Source organism: Planococcus citri, chromosome 2, assembly GCF_950023065.1.
Source record: "Planococcus citri chromosome 2, ihPlaCitr1.1, whole genome shotgun sequence".
NCBI classification, from domain to species: domain Eukaryota; kingdom Metazoa; phylum Arthropoda; class Insecta; order Hemiptera; family Pseudococcidae; genus Planococcus; species Planococcus citri.
In genome coordinates this window covers 72320516-72337155 of record NC_088678.1, presented here as the reverse complement: position 1 = coordinate 72337155, position 16640 = coordinate 72320516, and the positions used below count along the sequence as shown (strand labels likewise).

General features: G+C 31.6%; 2 protein-coding genes and 1 long non-coding RNA gene across 3 annotated transcripts; 1 reads left to right on the top strand and 2 right to left on the bottom strand.

Annotated features, from left to right (window-relative positions):
• Window positions 1-743: 743 nt before the first annotated feature.
• LOC135837585 (uncharacterized) lies at window positions 744-7554 on the bottom strand. The gene is made up of 2 exons (XR_010557214.1): window positions 6692-7554; window positions 744-6267 (listed from the first exon to the last, which is right to left on the bottom strand). It is a non-coding gene; the product is annotated as an uncharacterized LOC135837585 (long non-coding RNA).
• Window positions 7555-8351: 797 nt separating this feature from the next.
• LOC135837583 (lysosomal-associated transmembrane protein 4B) lies at window positions 8352-10074 on the top strand. Its single transcript, XM_065352907.1, has 6 exons — window positions 8352-8526; window positions 8605-8746; window positions 8828-9008; window positions 9085-9226; window positions 9310-9466; window positions 9531-10074. Exons 2-6 carry the CDS (start codon window positions 8621-8623, stop codon window positions 9645-9647), a joined length of 723 nt encoding a protein of 240 aa, XP_065208979.1. The 5' UTR covers window positions 8352-8526; window positions 8605-8620; the 3' UTR covers window positions 9648-10074.
• A 296-nt stretch (window positions 10075-10370) lies between these two features.
• On the bottom strand, window positions 10371-11545 carry LOC135837584 (uncharacterized). Its single transcript, XM_065352908.1, has 4 exons — window positions 11356-11545; window positions 11095-11253; window positions 10822-10989; window positions 10371-10750 (listed from the first exon to the last, which is right to left on the bottom strand). Exons 1-4 carry the CDS (start codon window positions 11440-11442, stop codon window positions 10559-10561), a joined length of 606 nt encoding a protein of 201 aa, XP_065208980.1. The 5' UTR covers window positions 11443-11545; the 3' UTR covers window positions 10371-10558.
• Window positions 11546-16640: the final 5095 nt, after the last annotated feature.

Genomic DNA, 16640 nt, shown 5'->3' with positions numbered 1-16640 from the left:
TTTAAATGTGGCATAAATTTAAAATTGAGATGAATCTACATAGGCTATAATTTCTGAAAATATGGTCAAGTGTCAAGTAAATAATAAAAAACCGAGAACCAGAAGTACGAAAACAAAAACAAAATTTGATCACATCGAAAAAATCCAAAATTTTGAAGTTATTGAGACATACCTACTTCAAGTAAGACTTTTCAATTTCAACGAACAAATAGGAAGGAAATCGAATAATATTAATAAAAAAACTAAAATTATTAATACTTACAGGGGTGTCAAATATAAACTCACGAACAGATGAGATATAGATAAATGCAAAATATCAACACCTCAACAGGAATAAATATTAAAATCTACACTTCAATATTGTTGTGAATTTTCTATCTCAAAATTATCTTTTTTAAAATGTAAATAATTTTTGAATTCGTATCAAAATCAAACTACAGATTTTTTTCAAGGGTACCGATCGTTATACTACCTACTTATACTCATCGAAAAGTCATACTTACTGTCTGTATCTAATATCTACCTTGTAACACCCCTTTGATGTACCTACCTATGTACTTACACCTGTACCTATTGTACTCCTACCCTACGTATAGACAACTGACGCCACTGACGGGAAAACAAAAATAAATATGTTCAATTGTTCAGCTTCCGGAGTTGATTTTTCGAATTTTGGCATTCCTTAGGCTGTATACATCCTCAACACACGTAGTTTTCAGTTCGTTGGAGAAAATAGAAACCAATTTAAAATAAAATGTTTAATTTTTAAAATGGCCCATTTTACAACAAGCGTACATTCATACAAGTAGATGCAGTATCTATTACTAAAGTTACAAAATAAAAAAAGAGAGTGATAATGAAAATTTAGTAACAAAAAAATACATTTCAACAATACATGAGAACTTTACCTATTGAGTGATTAAAATCTGTATACGTACATAGAATAAAATAAAAGTATGTAGATAAGTATCATAATATGTAATAGGAAGATACAGATAGGTACCTAATTTTTCGCGATATACCATCGACTTTTTCCGTCAAAAAAAAAAATGTCAATCCTGCTCAATGCTCATTCAGTCTGAGACACCGAGGAAAGTAAGAAAAATGCAGAGAATTTGCTTATTAATAATTGATTTGATTTTTCATTAATTTTTTATAGTTTTATAATATTTTATTATGTAGGTAGGTACCTACTTCGTTAACAATTATTTTTTTATAAATTTCTCACTCGTTTTCAAAATAATTTTTAAACTTTTTATATTGTTGTTATTATACCTACTCAAACTTGAAATTCATTTGTTTTCGACATTTTTTGTAGATTTCTTAAATATTTTTGTTTGTATTATTGTACAGTTTTTACGGCTCATAGGGAGGAGCTTATTGTTAGCTATAAAATTGCAATTACTTTATAGGTATCTATTTTAATTAGTTGCGTTCATATTGTCGTGTATGCCTGTAATATACCTCAGCAGAAACATTGACATTTATATTACACTCATGGAAATCATCCGGCAATACAATCGTATACCAACGTGATTAAAATTTATGATTCGAATTACAAAAAATCATGGTACTTTATAAATTATATTATAGTGTTTATCAACGCAAAAATTCAGAATCACAGTTTTTGAATACCTTTGAAAAGCAATTTCTGTAAGTGTGCATTTTTGTTCTTCAATATGAATTTTCTTAATCGAATGATTGTATTTTTCATCATATCTGATGTAATATTTAGAGTTTACTTAATGAAAGAAAACGACACACAATAGTGTAAAGCTTGATTTATTCATTGACTTTCTTTCAATATAGGCCAACAGAGTGATTTTGATTCGAGTTTCCGAAATTTAAAATGATCATTCATTTAGCTGAAACGTTTATGTAATTTTATATTTTGTTTAATAGACTTTTATGTTTGAAAAGCTATAATTCGATTTTTCATTACCTAATTTTTTATAGTTTTGTTTCGTAACATTTATTAATACTTCGTTCATATAATTGTTTTGTAATTTGTAACTTAATATTATCTACTGTTGTGGTATTATTTTTATAGTCGAATTTCCAAAATGAATACCCAAGTTTATTTTGAACGATTTAATTTGAAAAATCGAATATTCTTGTTCTGCATTACCAACGAACGCCTGAAAAGACAAAGCCTAATATCTTTTCTTGGAGAACATCACACATGATTTTTTCTATCAGATATTTTCAAAAATTAAATATTTATGTTCAAATTTATTAATACTTCATCGATTTGTGAAAATTTTGTTTTGATGTCAAAATCAGTAGGTACCTACAAATTAAAATATGGACTGCACAGTGCAATCAAATTTACTTCCATAATCTAACCATATATAATCTTCATAAAATCAAATCAACTCACAAGGTGTGACACGCCGATCGAAAAAAATTTTTCACAGGCGGATAGAGCATCAAAAAATATATTATGAGCCAAAATTTTAGCTGCTGAGGTTCACATGGGGGAAATTTATGGGGGTTTGAATATCGAAAAATCGCAAAAATACACAAAAATACACTGAAAAAAATATAAAAATTGAAATCATTCGGCACCCTGTTCACTTCTAGTGGTGTTAAGTATCGTCGAAAAAAGGTATCGATTAGTATCGAATGATTCTCCAAAAGTATCGATCGATACCCCCAATTTTTCACATTTTTGCCGGTGTTTTTTTTTTTTACCATGGGCCATGGCCCAGAGGAAAAAACGAAAAATACAGTGACAATTTGACAACAGCTGGAATTTCACAAAAATTTGAACAGTTTTTGGTATTTTTGTTTTTTTCATGCTTTTACTCGCATTTTGAGGAAGTTTTAACCATATTTTGCACCATTTTTGCTAAATTTTAACGAAATTTTGTATTCGATACTCGCTCAAAAAGTATCGATAAGTATCGAATACAGCCAAGTATCGATACTATCGATATTTTTTAACACCACTATTCACTTCAGCAGCTAATTTTTTGGCCACGATCTACCATCGATATATGACGCCTTATGGTGGACAAGTCGCCGCGATCTGCGTGTAACACCTTGGGGGTGAATTTTTCCCCACCCCCTAATTTTGGGCGAAACTTTCGAAAGAAAATCTGGGGCATGTGATATATCGAATTGTATGTTTTTGGTGACGCTGAATACGAATATGACGTCAGATTTTTGATTGGACAAGTCGCTTCGATCCGTGTGTGTAACAATGTAACATATTGAAGATGAATTTTTCCCATCCCCTAATTTTGGGCGAAACTTTTGAAAAAAAATCTGGGGCATGTGATATATCGAATTGTATGTTTTTGGCGACGCTGAACACGAATAAGACGTCAGATTTTTGATTGGACCCCATCCACTGCCCCCAGTACCTCCCCAAAGGGTTAAAAGTTCAAAAAAGTGTTTTGTTCGTGCAACACATGAAATAGTACACGTAATACGTACACGTGCGTGATGGGGAGGGGGGAGGTAGTTTTCGACGCTGTTTAGCAACGTGTATACTGTCAAAAAACTCATTCTGGCAAACTGCAGCGCTAGCCCGGTGGCACATGGTGCGAGATTATTGATCAGAAGATGCGGAGATCAAATCGCACCTCGGGCTCAAGTTTTTTAAAAACTTTTCTTCACAATTTTTGTTTTTACGAGTTAATTTTTGACAGAAAATGTAGGTATAATTAATTTTTTTTTGCTTTTGAACATGAATAATGAATTTTTGTGCAAACCAAAAATTATTAAAAATGATATCATTTTTTACGAGTAAAAAAATCATCCCTCGGGTGTCACAAGCGAATCTTGGCGACTTGTCCATCCTTGGACATTATTATATCGACGATGGCTCATGATAAAAAAAAAAAAATAGCTGCAAAGCAAACAGGATGACGAGTTATTTTGATTTTTCATTTCTTTATTCTTTTCAATAAGTGAAAAATTCATCCCGAAGGTGTTACACACGGATTGCAGCGACTTGTCCGCAATCAAAAATCTGACGTCATATTCGTATTCAGCGTCACAAAAAACATACAATTCGATATATCACATGCCCCAGATTTTCTTTCGAAAGTTTCGCCCAAAATTAGGGGGTGGGGAAAAATTCACCCCCAAGGTGTTACACGCAGATCGCGGCGACTTGTCCACCATAAGGCGTCATATATCGATGGTAGATCGTGGCCAAAAAATTAGCTGCTGAAGTGAACAGGGTGCCGAATGATTTCAATTTTTATATTTTTTTCAGTGTATTTTTGTGTATTTTTGCGATTTTTCGATATTCAAACCCCCATAAGTTTCCCCCATGTGAACCTCAGCAGCTAAAATTTTGGCTCATAATATATTTTTTGATGCTCTATCCGCCTGTGAAAAAATTTTTTCGATCGGCGTGTCACACCTTCGGGAAGTTCCCTTGTCATAAAGGAGTTGTTGAGGCAGAAAGTAGGCCACAATGTAAGATTCAGCCATTTATATTCAGTGTTTTATAAGACCACTTGCAGTATATTTTTGTTCATGGAAGAAGTGGCGAATGTTTTATGAAAATAAAAAACTGAAAATGGGTCCGCATTTCGATGCAAAAAGATCAATTATCTGTTCTCAAAAAAAGGATTGTGCAGGTTATACATATGTATTATTATGCTGGAGTAGTGAAATGTGAAAAACATTACATTTCCTTCAATGAAATGTAGGTATTAATTCTAGACATTATGATAACTGTAATGTGCAATTTTCAACAGAGTTTGTTATGAACGAAGTAGGTACCTAGTGAATATTACTTTGTTCATAATTAAATTAATTATTTTGTAATAGGTACCTATTATTTACTGTTGAGGCATCATTTTCGTAGCCCAATTTCCAAAAGAAATACTAAAGTTCGTCACTTTGAATGATGTTATTATTTCCTAATTTTTTATAGTTTTATAGATTTTATTATGTAGGTACTTTGTTTGCAATATATTTTGTAATTTTATAAACTTTCTCACTTGGTTTCAAAGTACTTAATTTATAAACTTTTTATATGTATTATTGTTATTATTACTCAAACTTAAATGTAAGTATCTTGAAAGCGTTAAGTTCAAAATCAGATGATTTTTTTCGACCCGATCCCTCTGACTTTACACCTTCCCTCCCGCACAATCCCTCATATGTTCAGAATATAGCAAAAAAATCCAAGGAAGTGACTTTGAATTAAGGTTCTGAACAAAAGACACCTTTAATTGGAATTGAATTACGCGATTGATTATTTATCCATTTCAATTAAAGAAGGTACGGATCTTGCACACGTGTGTCAAAAGTTACAGCGTTAATCGAACATCTGGAGCTTTAGCTTGAGTTATCGTCAATCGGCCATAATCATTCAGAAAATTGAATCGGCTGTGGTCTTTTTTAAAATAATATTATGCCTACTGGTGCATGAAAAATACTTAATATTCATCGTGATTTATAACTGTGACAACATATAGGTACTTGAGGAAGTATCTCACGTCAGTTCTGTTCAATTTATTTTGAAAAACGAGAATGAATATTTGGGAGCTTTTTATATCATACCTACCTTTCTATACACCAGTATTTTTTAGGGTATAGGTATAAGCCCATACTTTTCATCAATTTTTTATAGTTTTTATAACAATTATTACTTCGTTCATAATTATTTTGTAATATTATTAATTGTTGTGGCATTATTTTTATAGTATCGTAGCCGAATTTCCAAAAGGAATAGGTACCTACTAAGGTTGCTTTGAATGATTATAACATTTTGTGGTGTGTATTACACCCTATAAGCAGAAAATTCATAGACACATTTTTTGAATCTTTGTTTTGGAAGACTACTCTTCCTTTACTAAGGTAATAATATGCCTACTTCAGGAATTACAAGTATAAGTATAGTACTTCTATGTATATACCTACATTGATCAGCATCGATATTTCTATATACAAGTACCTATACATTTAAAAAGCTTCCGGTAAAACATTATTTTCATTAAAAAAATTATGTACCAATTGTTATAGTGATTAACACATGAAAAGTTTATCAAAAAGTGAAACTTAAACGAGAAACATTGCTTGTCATAATGCAAGTAAAATTTCCATACCTCTCTGGTTCACAAACAACTGAAGGTGTCTCGTATTTATATCTGTTGTTAAGCAGCGATTCGAATCTTGCCCTCTAAATAAGGTAATCTGCGTCTTCTCGGAATTACTCATCCATAATTATGTGATCAAAATTTTCGAAAAGTATGTCAGGGAGGAATGAATTCATCTTCATCATTTGGACCATATCTTGTACTGTAAGAAAATAATTTGCAGCAGTCAGGTTTAACGTTCTGATGGTAAACTATGAAAATTAGCACATAAGAGCAAAGGTGTAAGCATGTAACATAGGTATATGTACCTAGACCTACGAATAGACATATCGTTTACATAAATGCAGGGCCACGTAGGCAATTTTTTTTACTGAATTCTAAGCAACCAGATAATACAAAAATCCAATTTTTGAAAAAATGATGGTCTACAAGGTCCCGCATTTACGTAGGTACCTAGTCGATTTACAGAAAAACTTGTATATAGTTCTATATCTTGAATGTGAGCATTTGAACAATCGAGAATTTTGCCGTAAGTATAATAATAAAAGCTACCTACTTCATTGTTTTTTTTTTTTTTACCGAAAAATACATTTCTATTAAGGTAATTTTCGTACATGCTTCCTTACCTCTTATTTACATCCATTTCAAAATTTGTGTCCAGGTCTTTCTATATCACTTCTAGCTAGGACCAACATTGAATAGAAACTAGGCGAAGTTGAAAATGATGTCTGAATTAGTTTGAGAGAAATTCTAAACACTCGTTCGTTCTAAAAGTAATCGACTACATCATGAAAAATCAAAGGTTTTAAATGCACTCCATTCTTAGCACAAATCACCAATAAATAAGGGCTCAGAGAGGAAAAGAAACCACGAAAAAAAGACGCAAAACAGGACACCACTACCACTATACTCGACGTGTCGCTGTGGTATGATAAAGGTGACCTACTTGGCCAGATTGCCACCTACCGCTCATTTAAATTATCATTGTTGTTCATACGTTTTACGTTAGATACCTAGGCAATAATTTTATCTATATATTTGGTAATACATATGTACAAACAATGCCTGGCTGAGTACACAAAATAACCGCTCGCTATCTAAAGGGAGTGATTTTGAAACGAGCACTTCATATTGTGGAAACATTTGCGGTAGAGTGAGATACAAGTAGGCAGGACTTTTTTATAATGTAGAAGAGGCCACGTTAAGGTGGTAAATTTTTGGGTGTTAGGAAAATTCATCGCGCGAAATTAATGTAGCAGGGAACATTCGTAGCGGGACAATATTCACAGCAGGGTTTAAACAGCATTTTTTAAAATGAAGTATGACACATACAACTTACAAGATAATCAAAATCAGATTACATATGTAGGTAATCTTATCACAAGCACCGCCAGAGAAGTGCCTGTACCTATGTAATAAAAATTTTGATTTTTTGATGAAAGAACTTTTGAAAATTCAAAATTGTCTATTTCACTGATTAATGCTCTTTTCGAAAAAAATAGGTAGGTACGTACTCAATTAGCAAAAATGATGAAAATTAGTCCTGAAATGAAACTAACTAACCCTCCGGAATCCGAATTTCACCCTTTCAAGCCATTCTGAAGCCTCCAGGGTGATTTTCAATTTCTCCAAAATTTTGAATTTGCTTCAGAAGGCATGGATATTTCCTAGAGGCATCATGAATAGCTCAAAATGCTGAAATGCGGACTTGAGGGTTGGTTTTAGACCAGACACAGCAATTCGCGCGAATTTCGAAAGTTTCCTTGCGAACTGGAAACTGAAAGTCTGAAACTATACATACCTATGTATATTGATTTTTTTTTGTTTATTCATGCAGAGTGATAGTAAGTATAAATGCCAAGAATTTTCAGCGACTGACGGGAGATTCCAGGAAGCCTTCTCAGAGCAGAGCCAAAAGAAATCGTGCTGTTGTACTTACATTTACATTTAGTATTTTCTATTTTCTGCTCGATGCTCAATTGCTCTGCTCTAGTCAATGTCAATGCACATCATTCAATTGAATAATTGAGTTGATTATGTGTACTTACTCTCAATGTGTTCATTGATTTTAAAATATTCAACTTAATATTCAAGATGAAAGTTCAACGACCAACGAGACGCAGAAAATAATAGTCATAATTATTTTTCTTTCATCCTTTAAAAAAATTAAAAAATTTCAAAGATAACGGCGCTCTCTAGTGTTGCACATTCTAACTTCTCAATTTTCAGGGGTTACCAAATTACTCTTGTGTTTTGAGAAAAATTAAACAAAACAAAAACAAATAGAAATGAAGAATGAATAATTAATTAGTGATAACACTGAATTATTGAGAAAATTACATAATTGTTCGGTTTTACGTTCAATTTTCTGTACTTCTTTCCCTAAATTTGCATCAAGTTACTTTTGAAGCAACGTTAAATTACCCTACCGAAGTTCTTCGAGTAAGAAACACAACTTCAAGTGAGTATTTTATCATATTTTCATCTTCATTTCGAAATTGTAGCTGTTCTATCAGCCCTATCGATTGATTCATTTCAGATTCCTCATCTATAACATGATATTCAAATCACCCATTAAATTCAGCGATCCTGTTTGTAACCTGAAATCGATCAATCAGTGGAAGTGTTTTGGTTGTTGTCATGTTCGAACAGCCACTATCATCGTTGGATTATGGCATCTTGTGAGTTTAATTGAATTTAAAACATTTAACGTTGTATTCACTCGTTTCATTTCCATTTACAATATATTTATCTTGTCATAGGCGATTCACATCATGGGATTTTTCCTATTCGTCGTTGCAACCTATATAGTTCCTACTTACTACTGCGATTCCCCAACACTAACGACATTGCCACTGATGAGAAACAGAGATTCTGATCTAACTGTTCAGAGAGTCAAACACGACTACGACGGATATTCTGATTTGCAATCGATTAGCACTGGTAAAAATACTACCATTAATTTAGATCCCAATCTAACAATCTTTATATTACATTTTGATCTTATGTATCTTTGCAGCCAACGAATCGAAAGTTTGGATGTTGATGAGTGCATTATCTCTCGTAGCTACGGTTTCGCTGATCTGCGGTGCAACGAAGAAAAAATCACCTCTCATTTTGCCCTTCTTTTTTCTTCAAATATTCGATATTCTGTTCGATATGTGAGTATCTCGAGATATTGATTTTCCCATTACTACGACGTTACGAACTATACTGATACTCAAATATTAATTTATTCCTGTAGAACCATCATCGGCGTATATTTTGTTATGTCGTCGAGTATTACGGAATTCTTCGGTGAATTGTACAATGCCCCATTTCAGCAATTCGTTCTCCATTTCGGATTCTATCAGAAGATCGTTTTCACTTGCGCGTATATTCTGCTCGCCCTGTTTATCAAAGTAAGATTAATTGTTTTAAGATTACTTCGAACGTGAAATATTAATTCATTCGTGTATTTTAAAGGTGTACTTGGTGTGTATCGTTTATTTGTGCTACCGATATTTGACCAATTACCTCAAGTACAGTCAAGATGTGCTTTTACAAACGAACGCAGGAAGCCCGAATAATCTCGTTAAATAAATTATATACGTTTTTTTTACGACGAGACTGATGGTATTGATTTATTTTGTGACGATATGTGCCATCGAATTTGCTTAATTTTTAATTATTTTATCTCTACGAACGTCTTATACTCATTATTATTTTAATGTTTCATTTCTAAAAAGCATCACTGAACTGGTCAGGTGATTACTTAATGTTTTTTATTCAACTTATATACTTTCTGTATACGTATTTATATCTTGCATTTCATAATATTATTTTTGGTTTTGTTTTTTATTACAATTTGTGGTATGATTTCTAGTCAATTTAAACGTTTTATATATTGTGTTTATGTTTACAAATCAAACTATTTTTATTTAATTTTTATGATTTTTTTATAATTTATATTAATGCTGTGTAATTTATTTGCGTAAACAAAGCTTTATTATAATTATTCTACGAACGATTTCAGCATTATTATTTATAATACGTATTATAGGTATCATTTATGAAAAATGAAGTGATCATACGACTTACCTACTCGATATTTTACTGAATTTTAATCCATCAGCTGTACTGTATCGCGAATCACGAATCATAACAAGGTAACGAACGAGAGCAATATTTTTTCTAACTAGCGAAGGACATTTTCCTAATTGAAATTGTATTCGTGATCTGATAAAGCACCGGAGAACCGAACCGGATGTGTAGAATTTGGATCTGAGCCCTTTAAACACGCAATTATTAATGTTTGATGGAGTATTTTGATTGATTAGTATAACGTAACCGAACTAGCTTATTATGAAAAACGATCAATAAGAGACGAATGAATAATCATATTAACGTAGGTAATAATACACCAACGAACAAATCAATCAGAATTTTTGTCAAATTTATTTAGTTTGATAAGAGAATACGATACATTTATTTCGCATAAGTTTTAAATTACTCTATCCCTTATCTTGTTTACGATTTCGTTCAACGTATTCGAAAACTCCTACTTCGAAAAATACAATGCCAGCTTTCTTTTCATCTTTATCGTAAAGAATCCCCTCTGCTTTAAAGTAATACTTCGCAGCTTCCGAATAAAACAACATCAAAGCATCCGTATTCAAAGTCGCATTATTGGCTCGATAAATGCCCTGCAATAGAATAAATGTTGCGAAAAATTTCCATCGAGAATTTCTTGAAAAAAGCTATACTAGGTACTCACTTTCTGCACAACGGGGAAAGTTAACCTTGGCGTTAGATTTTGAAATATCGGAGTCCAGATTTGATTTTTCATGTATAAGATAGCTTTGATATTTTCATTAAATTTCCACGTTTGAAAATACTCGCAGCTGAATCTTTCGTAAGTGCAACGTTGCACGATGACATGTATCTAGAAAATTTAAATGAGCTAGATTATATTTTTATCCTTATCGAATACCTAATTAGGATATTTGTATACGTAGGTAAGGTAGGTAAAGGTATTTAGATTACTAACGTTTTTTGATACGATATTTTTGGTGAAATTCATGTAAACCGCTAATCTATGCTCCATACCGTGTTGGAAAATGGTCATATTTATCAAATACATACTGTCTGTTTCAGAAGCCACGCTAAAGTTTCGAAATCTTGTAGCAAAACGAACTTTTTGAGAATCCTAATCCAATCAAAAATGTCGATTTCGATTAATATATACGAATTAAAATATACCTAATTGCAGTGCAACGAAATCTGATTTAAGCGAAGAAAATTTACCTACCGCATTTCGAATTCGAAGAATCAAAAATAATGCCATAAATGCACAATGAAAACTAATATAAAATATAAATTTCCTATTGTTAGCCATTTGTACACTTGATTGCTGGATTTCATTCGAAAAAATCCACCGTAGAATTCAGAGAAATAATTGTTTGAGCAGGAAACCAGAAGCTCGACTTAGGTAAAATTCATTTAGAAGATGATTACAATTTTGTAATTTAGATGCAACGATAAATATTTGTTTTGTAGAAAAAATCGTGTATGTATATCTAAATTCTAAATGGTAAATAGAGATAATTGGTGCGGTTAATTGGTTAATTATTGGACGGAATACCTATTTAGGAAGATAGGTTGGATAATTATATGAACATTTGTCATCAAAATGAATCCGTAGGTAAGCAAGACTATAATAATATGCTCATTGCTTTGTGTTATATATTGCAATTAGATTTGTAGTGAATGATTTCTCATGTTATTTATTTTTTACGGTTTTCAATTTTTCAACTTTTGCACATCTTGATACAATTTGATACCACGAGTAAGTACCTGGTGAATACCTATTTGAAAAAAATACAGCAGTAAAATGAACCCTTTTTCTTATCAGAATTGTTTATTAACTTATTTTTTGATCATTTTTGATCATTTTTTAAAAAAATTTTGTGTCCAAAAAATATCTTTTTGGATGCACAGACTCAAAAGTGAGACCAAAATTTTGAAAATAAGACTTGTGACTAGAAAACACGATTCCTAAAGTTATAGCTCACCAATCACATTATTCGACCATTTTTGGACAATTTATCGAAAATTTTGAGCCCGAAAATTCCCATTTTGGATTCACAGATTCGAAATCGAACCTAAACCCCAAGAAAGTCGACTTATGAGTATCAGAAGAAATGATTCTCAGAGTTGTAGTTGCCCAATCGCATTTTTCGACCAATTTTTTGAAAATATTGAGCCCAAAAATAAGGAGCTACCTAACCTAGCATAAGCTCAATTTCTTTGTCAATGAGTAACTAAAACAACAAAATAAGCAAAAATTAGGAAAAAAACCTCTTCGTTTCAATCAAAACCTTGTTCAAGACAGGTTAATTAATAAGGAATTAGAATATTTTTCAAATTTGTATTAACGATAAAAATTAAAGACTCTTTATATCAAATAATTATTTACAAAAAAATCATAATTAATTTACTTTATTATGTTTTCCTATTCTTGTTTTCGATTTCGAGTACCTCCTCGGTCCTTTTTTTAATTCCCTCAACAAAGGTAAAAACAATAAATTCCAGCTTCATTATGAAAGCTTTCTTATCCATTTGATCTCTCATTATAACATCGGCTCGCCAAAAGTAATTCACACATTCAGGATACCAAGTTATTATTGCTTTTGCATCAAGAGACGCGTCTGATGTTCGATAAATATTCTGTAAAAAAATGTAATAAATAAATGAAGCATACGTTTCCAAAACGCACTAAGTCCATTTTTTTGATTTTGAGATAAACACAAAAAACTGTGTCAGACTAGTACATCGCGTGGTTTCACATTCTACCCTAGCAAAATTGCTTTGTGTATTCTTTCCAATACTAACTCCATTTTGAAAAAAAAAGAAATTCACTTTGGTGCGGCAGTAGAGCACGTGTTATGTTGCAAACCTGTGGACTTAGTGCCCTTTGGAAACGTAATATATCTCTAGGTGAATGAAAAATGCTGAAAACGATAGTAGTTAGTGCCGTTTGGAAAAGTATTATTCTCGTTCTAGAAGATCTGAGTTGAAACTAATTTTTTTCATAATAATACTCTTTATTCTGATTACTTCATAGATTCGTTTACTCTTAAATTAACAAAAAGGGAAAAAAATCAATAAAGAAAACCATTTAGTTGAAAAATTTATTAAAAAAATCAAAAAAGAAAACTATTCTTCTTTTGTCGACACCAAAATGTAAAATACAAACAAGATCGCATTGAAATAACAAAATTTTTCATCATGAATTTATTTTTTTATGGACTTAGTGCATTTTGGAAACGTAGAAATGACACACATGGTTTTCAATCCCTCATTTCTCATGGAAATATTCATTTTTTCTTAAAACGTGATACACCGTTGCATTCGGGAAGCAATTTTATAATAGATGGCGTTGATATCTCAAAAATCTTAAAAATGGACTTAGTGCGTTTTGGAAACGTATGCTTCATAATAAAATTAATAATCTATAAATTTTACATATTTATTTTTAAGTTTTACTCAAATTTATACTTTTTTGACTAATGGAATATCGAATTTGGGTGTTATGTGATCGAATAACGGAGTCCATATTTGATTCTTCATGTAAACAATTGTTTTCAAATTTTTAATAAACATCCATCTTTGAAAATTTTCGCAGTCAGATTTTTCGAACGAACATCTGTGCACAATAACTTCAATCTTCATGATGAGAGGAAAAATTGAAAAAAAAATGACCGTTTATTTGCTGACTGAGTGCAAAATTACAATGCGATAGGTTGTTTAAAAAAAAAACAACTTACGCTTTTACCATTAATATCCTTGGTAACATTCACTGTCACATCTGCCTTATGTTCTCTTTTATCTTGGTATATTTTTATGGCGACCGAATGGACACTTTCATTTTCAGACTCAATGGTGAGATTCTTGAATCTGTTGGCGTATTGTATCATTTGACCATTCTGAATTTAAAAAATGGAAAAATTTATGTAAAAACTATTATAATTAAGGCGGCGGAATTAGGTACCTTTATCTATTGTTCACTCACTATGGTTAGAAGAATCGTCAAACTTGCACAAATTAATAAATGTTTATTCATGTTTTCAGTTTTTAAAACGAATTCTATAGCTGTAGGTATAGGAAGTTTGAAAACTAGGCAATGAAAATGTCCTAGGCCAATATTTTGACACCTTTGAAATTACCATCACAGGTAATTTGATAGGTCTATTTGATTTTATGACGAGATAAAATGTAAAATAAAAGCGATAACGAGTCATTAGAGCAGTTATTTATACTCGTAATAGTAGAAAATTTTTATTTCCTGGTTGATAGGTGGCTTATTTCCAGGAGAAACTTTTAATTACTTACAAAAACTCATTTGGAGCATCAATTTTTCTCGTAACGTAGACTTTAATTTGTCAGAATAAAATTTATTTTTGATAAGACCTTCATAAATCAGTTATTTCTCTTTTTTCTCACCTTGGGAAATACACTCCACTCTCCCCATTCTAATTTTTTGTTCTATAATAAATGTTCAAAGCGGAAAATTCCGTTCTTTGGCTCCTGGATCTCACAGGTTAACATTACCGACAACCTACCTGAGCCAATCTTCATCAAATCAGCCCAGTTTTTGAGTTGAATTTCTTCCACGCCCATTTGAACCAAAGTTTTCGAAAAAGGACTCGCACAATTCAGCACAGTTGAATTTTAAAGTCGCGACACCCTCTATAATTTCGAGTAAAAATAAACTCTTTTGGAATTATTTAAAAGTGACCTTGCGACCTATCAAAATGGGCTAAAATTTTGCGAGAAATTCGAATATTTCAACGGAAATGTTTTTTGAGCATTTTTGAATAATTTTGAGCTCAGAATTGGTCATCATTTTGGGCATTTTTGGAAAAAATATCATTCATTTAAACGGATTCAAATTTAGGCAAAGAATTCAAGGATTTTTATAATTTTGAGCTTTTTTGATGATTTTTGAACCCAAAATCGGATCATGATTTTTGGTGTTTTTGGAAAAAGGAACATGCAACCTATCAAAATGGATTAAAATTTTGACAGAATATCAAAAATTTCCACAAGAACTTTTTTTTAGACATTTTTGAAGAATTTTAAACCCAAAAAAGAATTACCTATGATTTTCAGATTTTTTTTTTTTAATGAGCATTAAAGTTTTTTACTCACGTTCTACAGCTTTTTTGGTGTCTGAATTTCTTTTTTTTTACTTTTTCAGCTTCATCAACTTCAGCACCGTCTGGTGATTAAACTTGACTACTGTCTTCTGATGCCAATCCTGGCTTACGAGTATCTAGATCCAATGTACCTATAGCTCCAGAACGTAGCCTCCTGCTGGTGTTGGAGAAGGTATTGCACTTTGAAGAGTTCAAATTTTTACACATGGAACCTTCAACCTCGACTTTTCAGACACCTACCATAAAAATTTCAGAATTTCTATTTCTGAAAGAGTGAAAGGCATCTTTGATTGTGAGTAATAGAACAATGAATATTTTCATAATTTTACCACGTTTAATGATACGATTTTCAAACTTGTGTACCTATACCCATACTTATTTCTACGAATAACGAATAGCTATAGTAAGTTACTATACCTAGTCTACATATGTACTTAACATGAACAGTGGGTAAATATATTTTATCCTTTCGAATTGTTCGTCGAATGTGTACCGCCTCGATTTCTTTTTTTATTTCTTTCAACGAACGTAATGACAGCTCCTTCAAACTTTATTATGAGAGCTTTTTTGTCCATGTAGTCATTCAAGATGGCATCAACTCTCCAGAAATAATTTACTGCCTCAGGATACAATTTAATTATCGCATTCGAGTTGAGAGTTGCATTTTGTGCTGTATAGATATTCTAAAAAATTTCACATTGAGATGAGTAATTTTGATAGTACATAGGTGTACCTAGGTACCTATGTACTTAGGTACCAAAAATGTTAAGTACTTAGGTACTTATTCATGAGTTTGATTTTAGAATTAGGTATTTCATTTTGTAAGTAGGTACGTTACTTACTTTTTTCAAATGAGGAAGATCCAAGGTGGGTGTTATATGAGAAAAAATTGAACTCCATATTTGATTCTTCATGAAAACAACAGATTTCAAATTCCGAGGGAATTTCCATCTTTGAAAATTTTCGCAATCAGATTTTTCATACGAGCATCGATTCACAATAGCTTCAATCTTCAGGTAGAATGTAAAAAAAAATATTAAAAAATCAAACATAAAAATAATATGAACATTTTGAATATTTTATTAAGCAGGTTATGGTTTCATTTCTGCGAATAAATGTCTGATTTTCAGTATTTTGAATAATTTATTTTAGGAATTACGTGCTTACTTGTGATTTGAATAGGTACCTACATTTTTAATATGGATATCTTTGGTGATGTTAATCACAGCAGATATTTTGTGATCGTGCTTATCTTGATATATATTCATACGAATCAAATAACCACTGCCAGTTTCTGATTCGAGACTCAAGTTTCTGAATCTGCCCGCATATTGAACTAATTGCCCATTCTGAAGTGGATTGAAAGAACACAGTT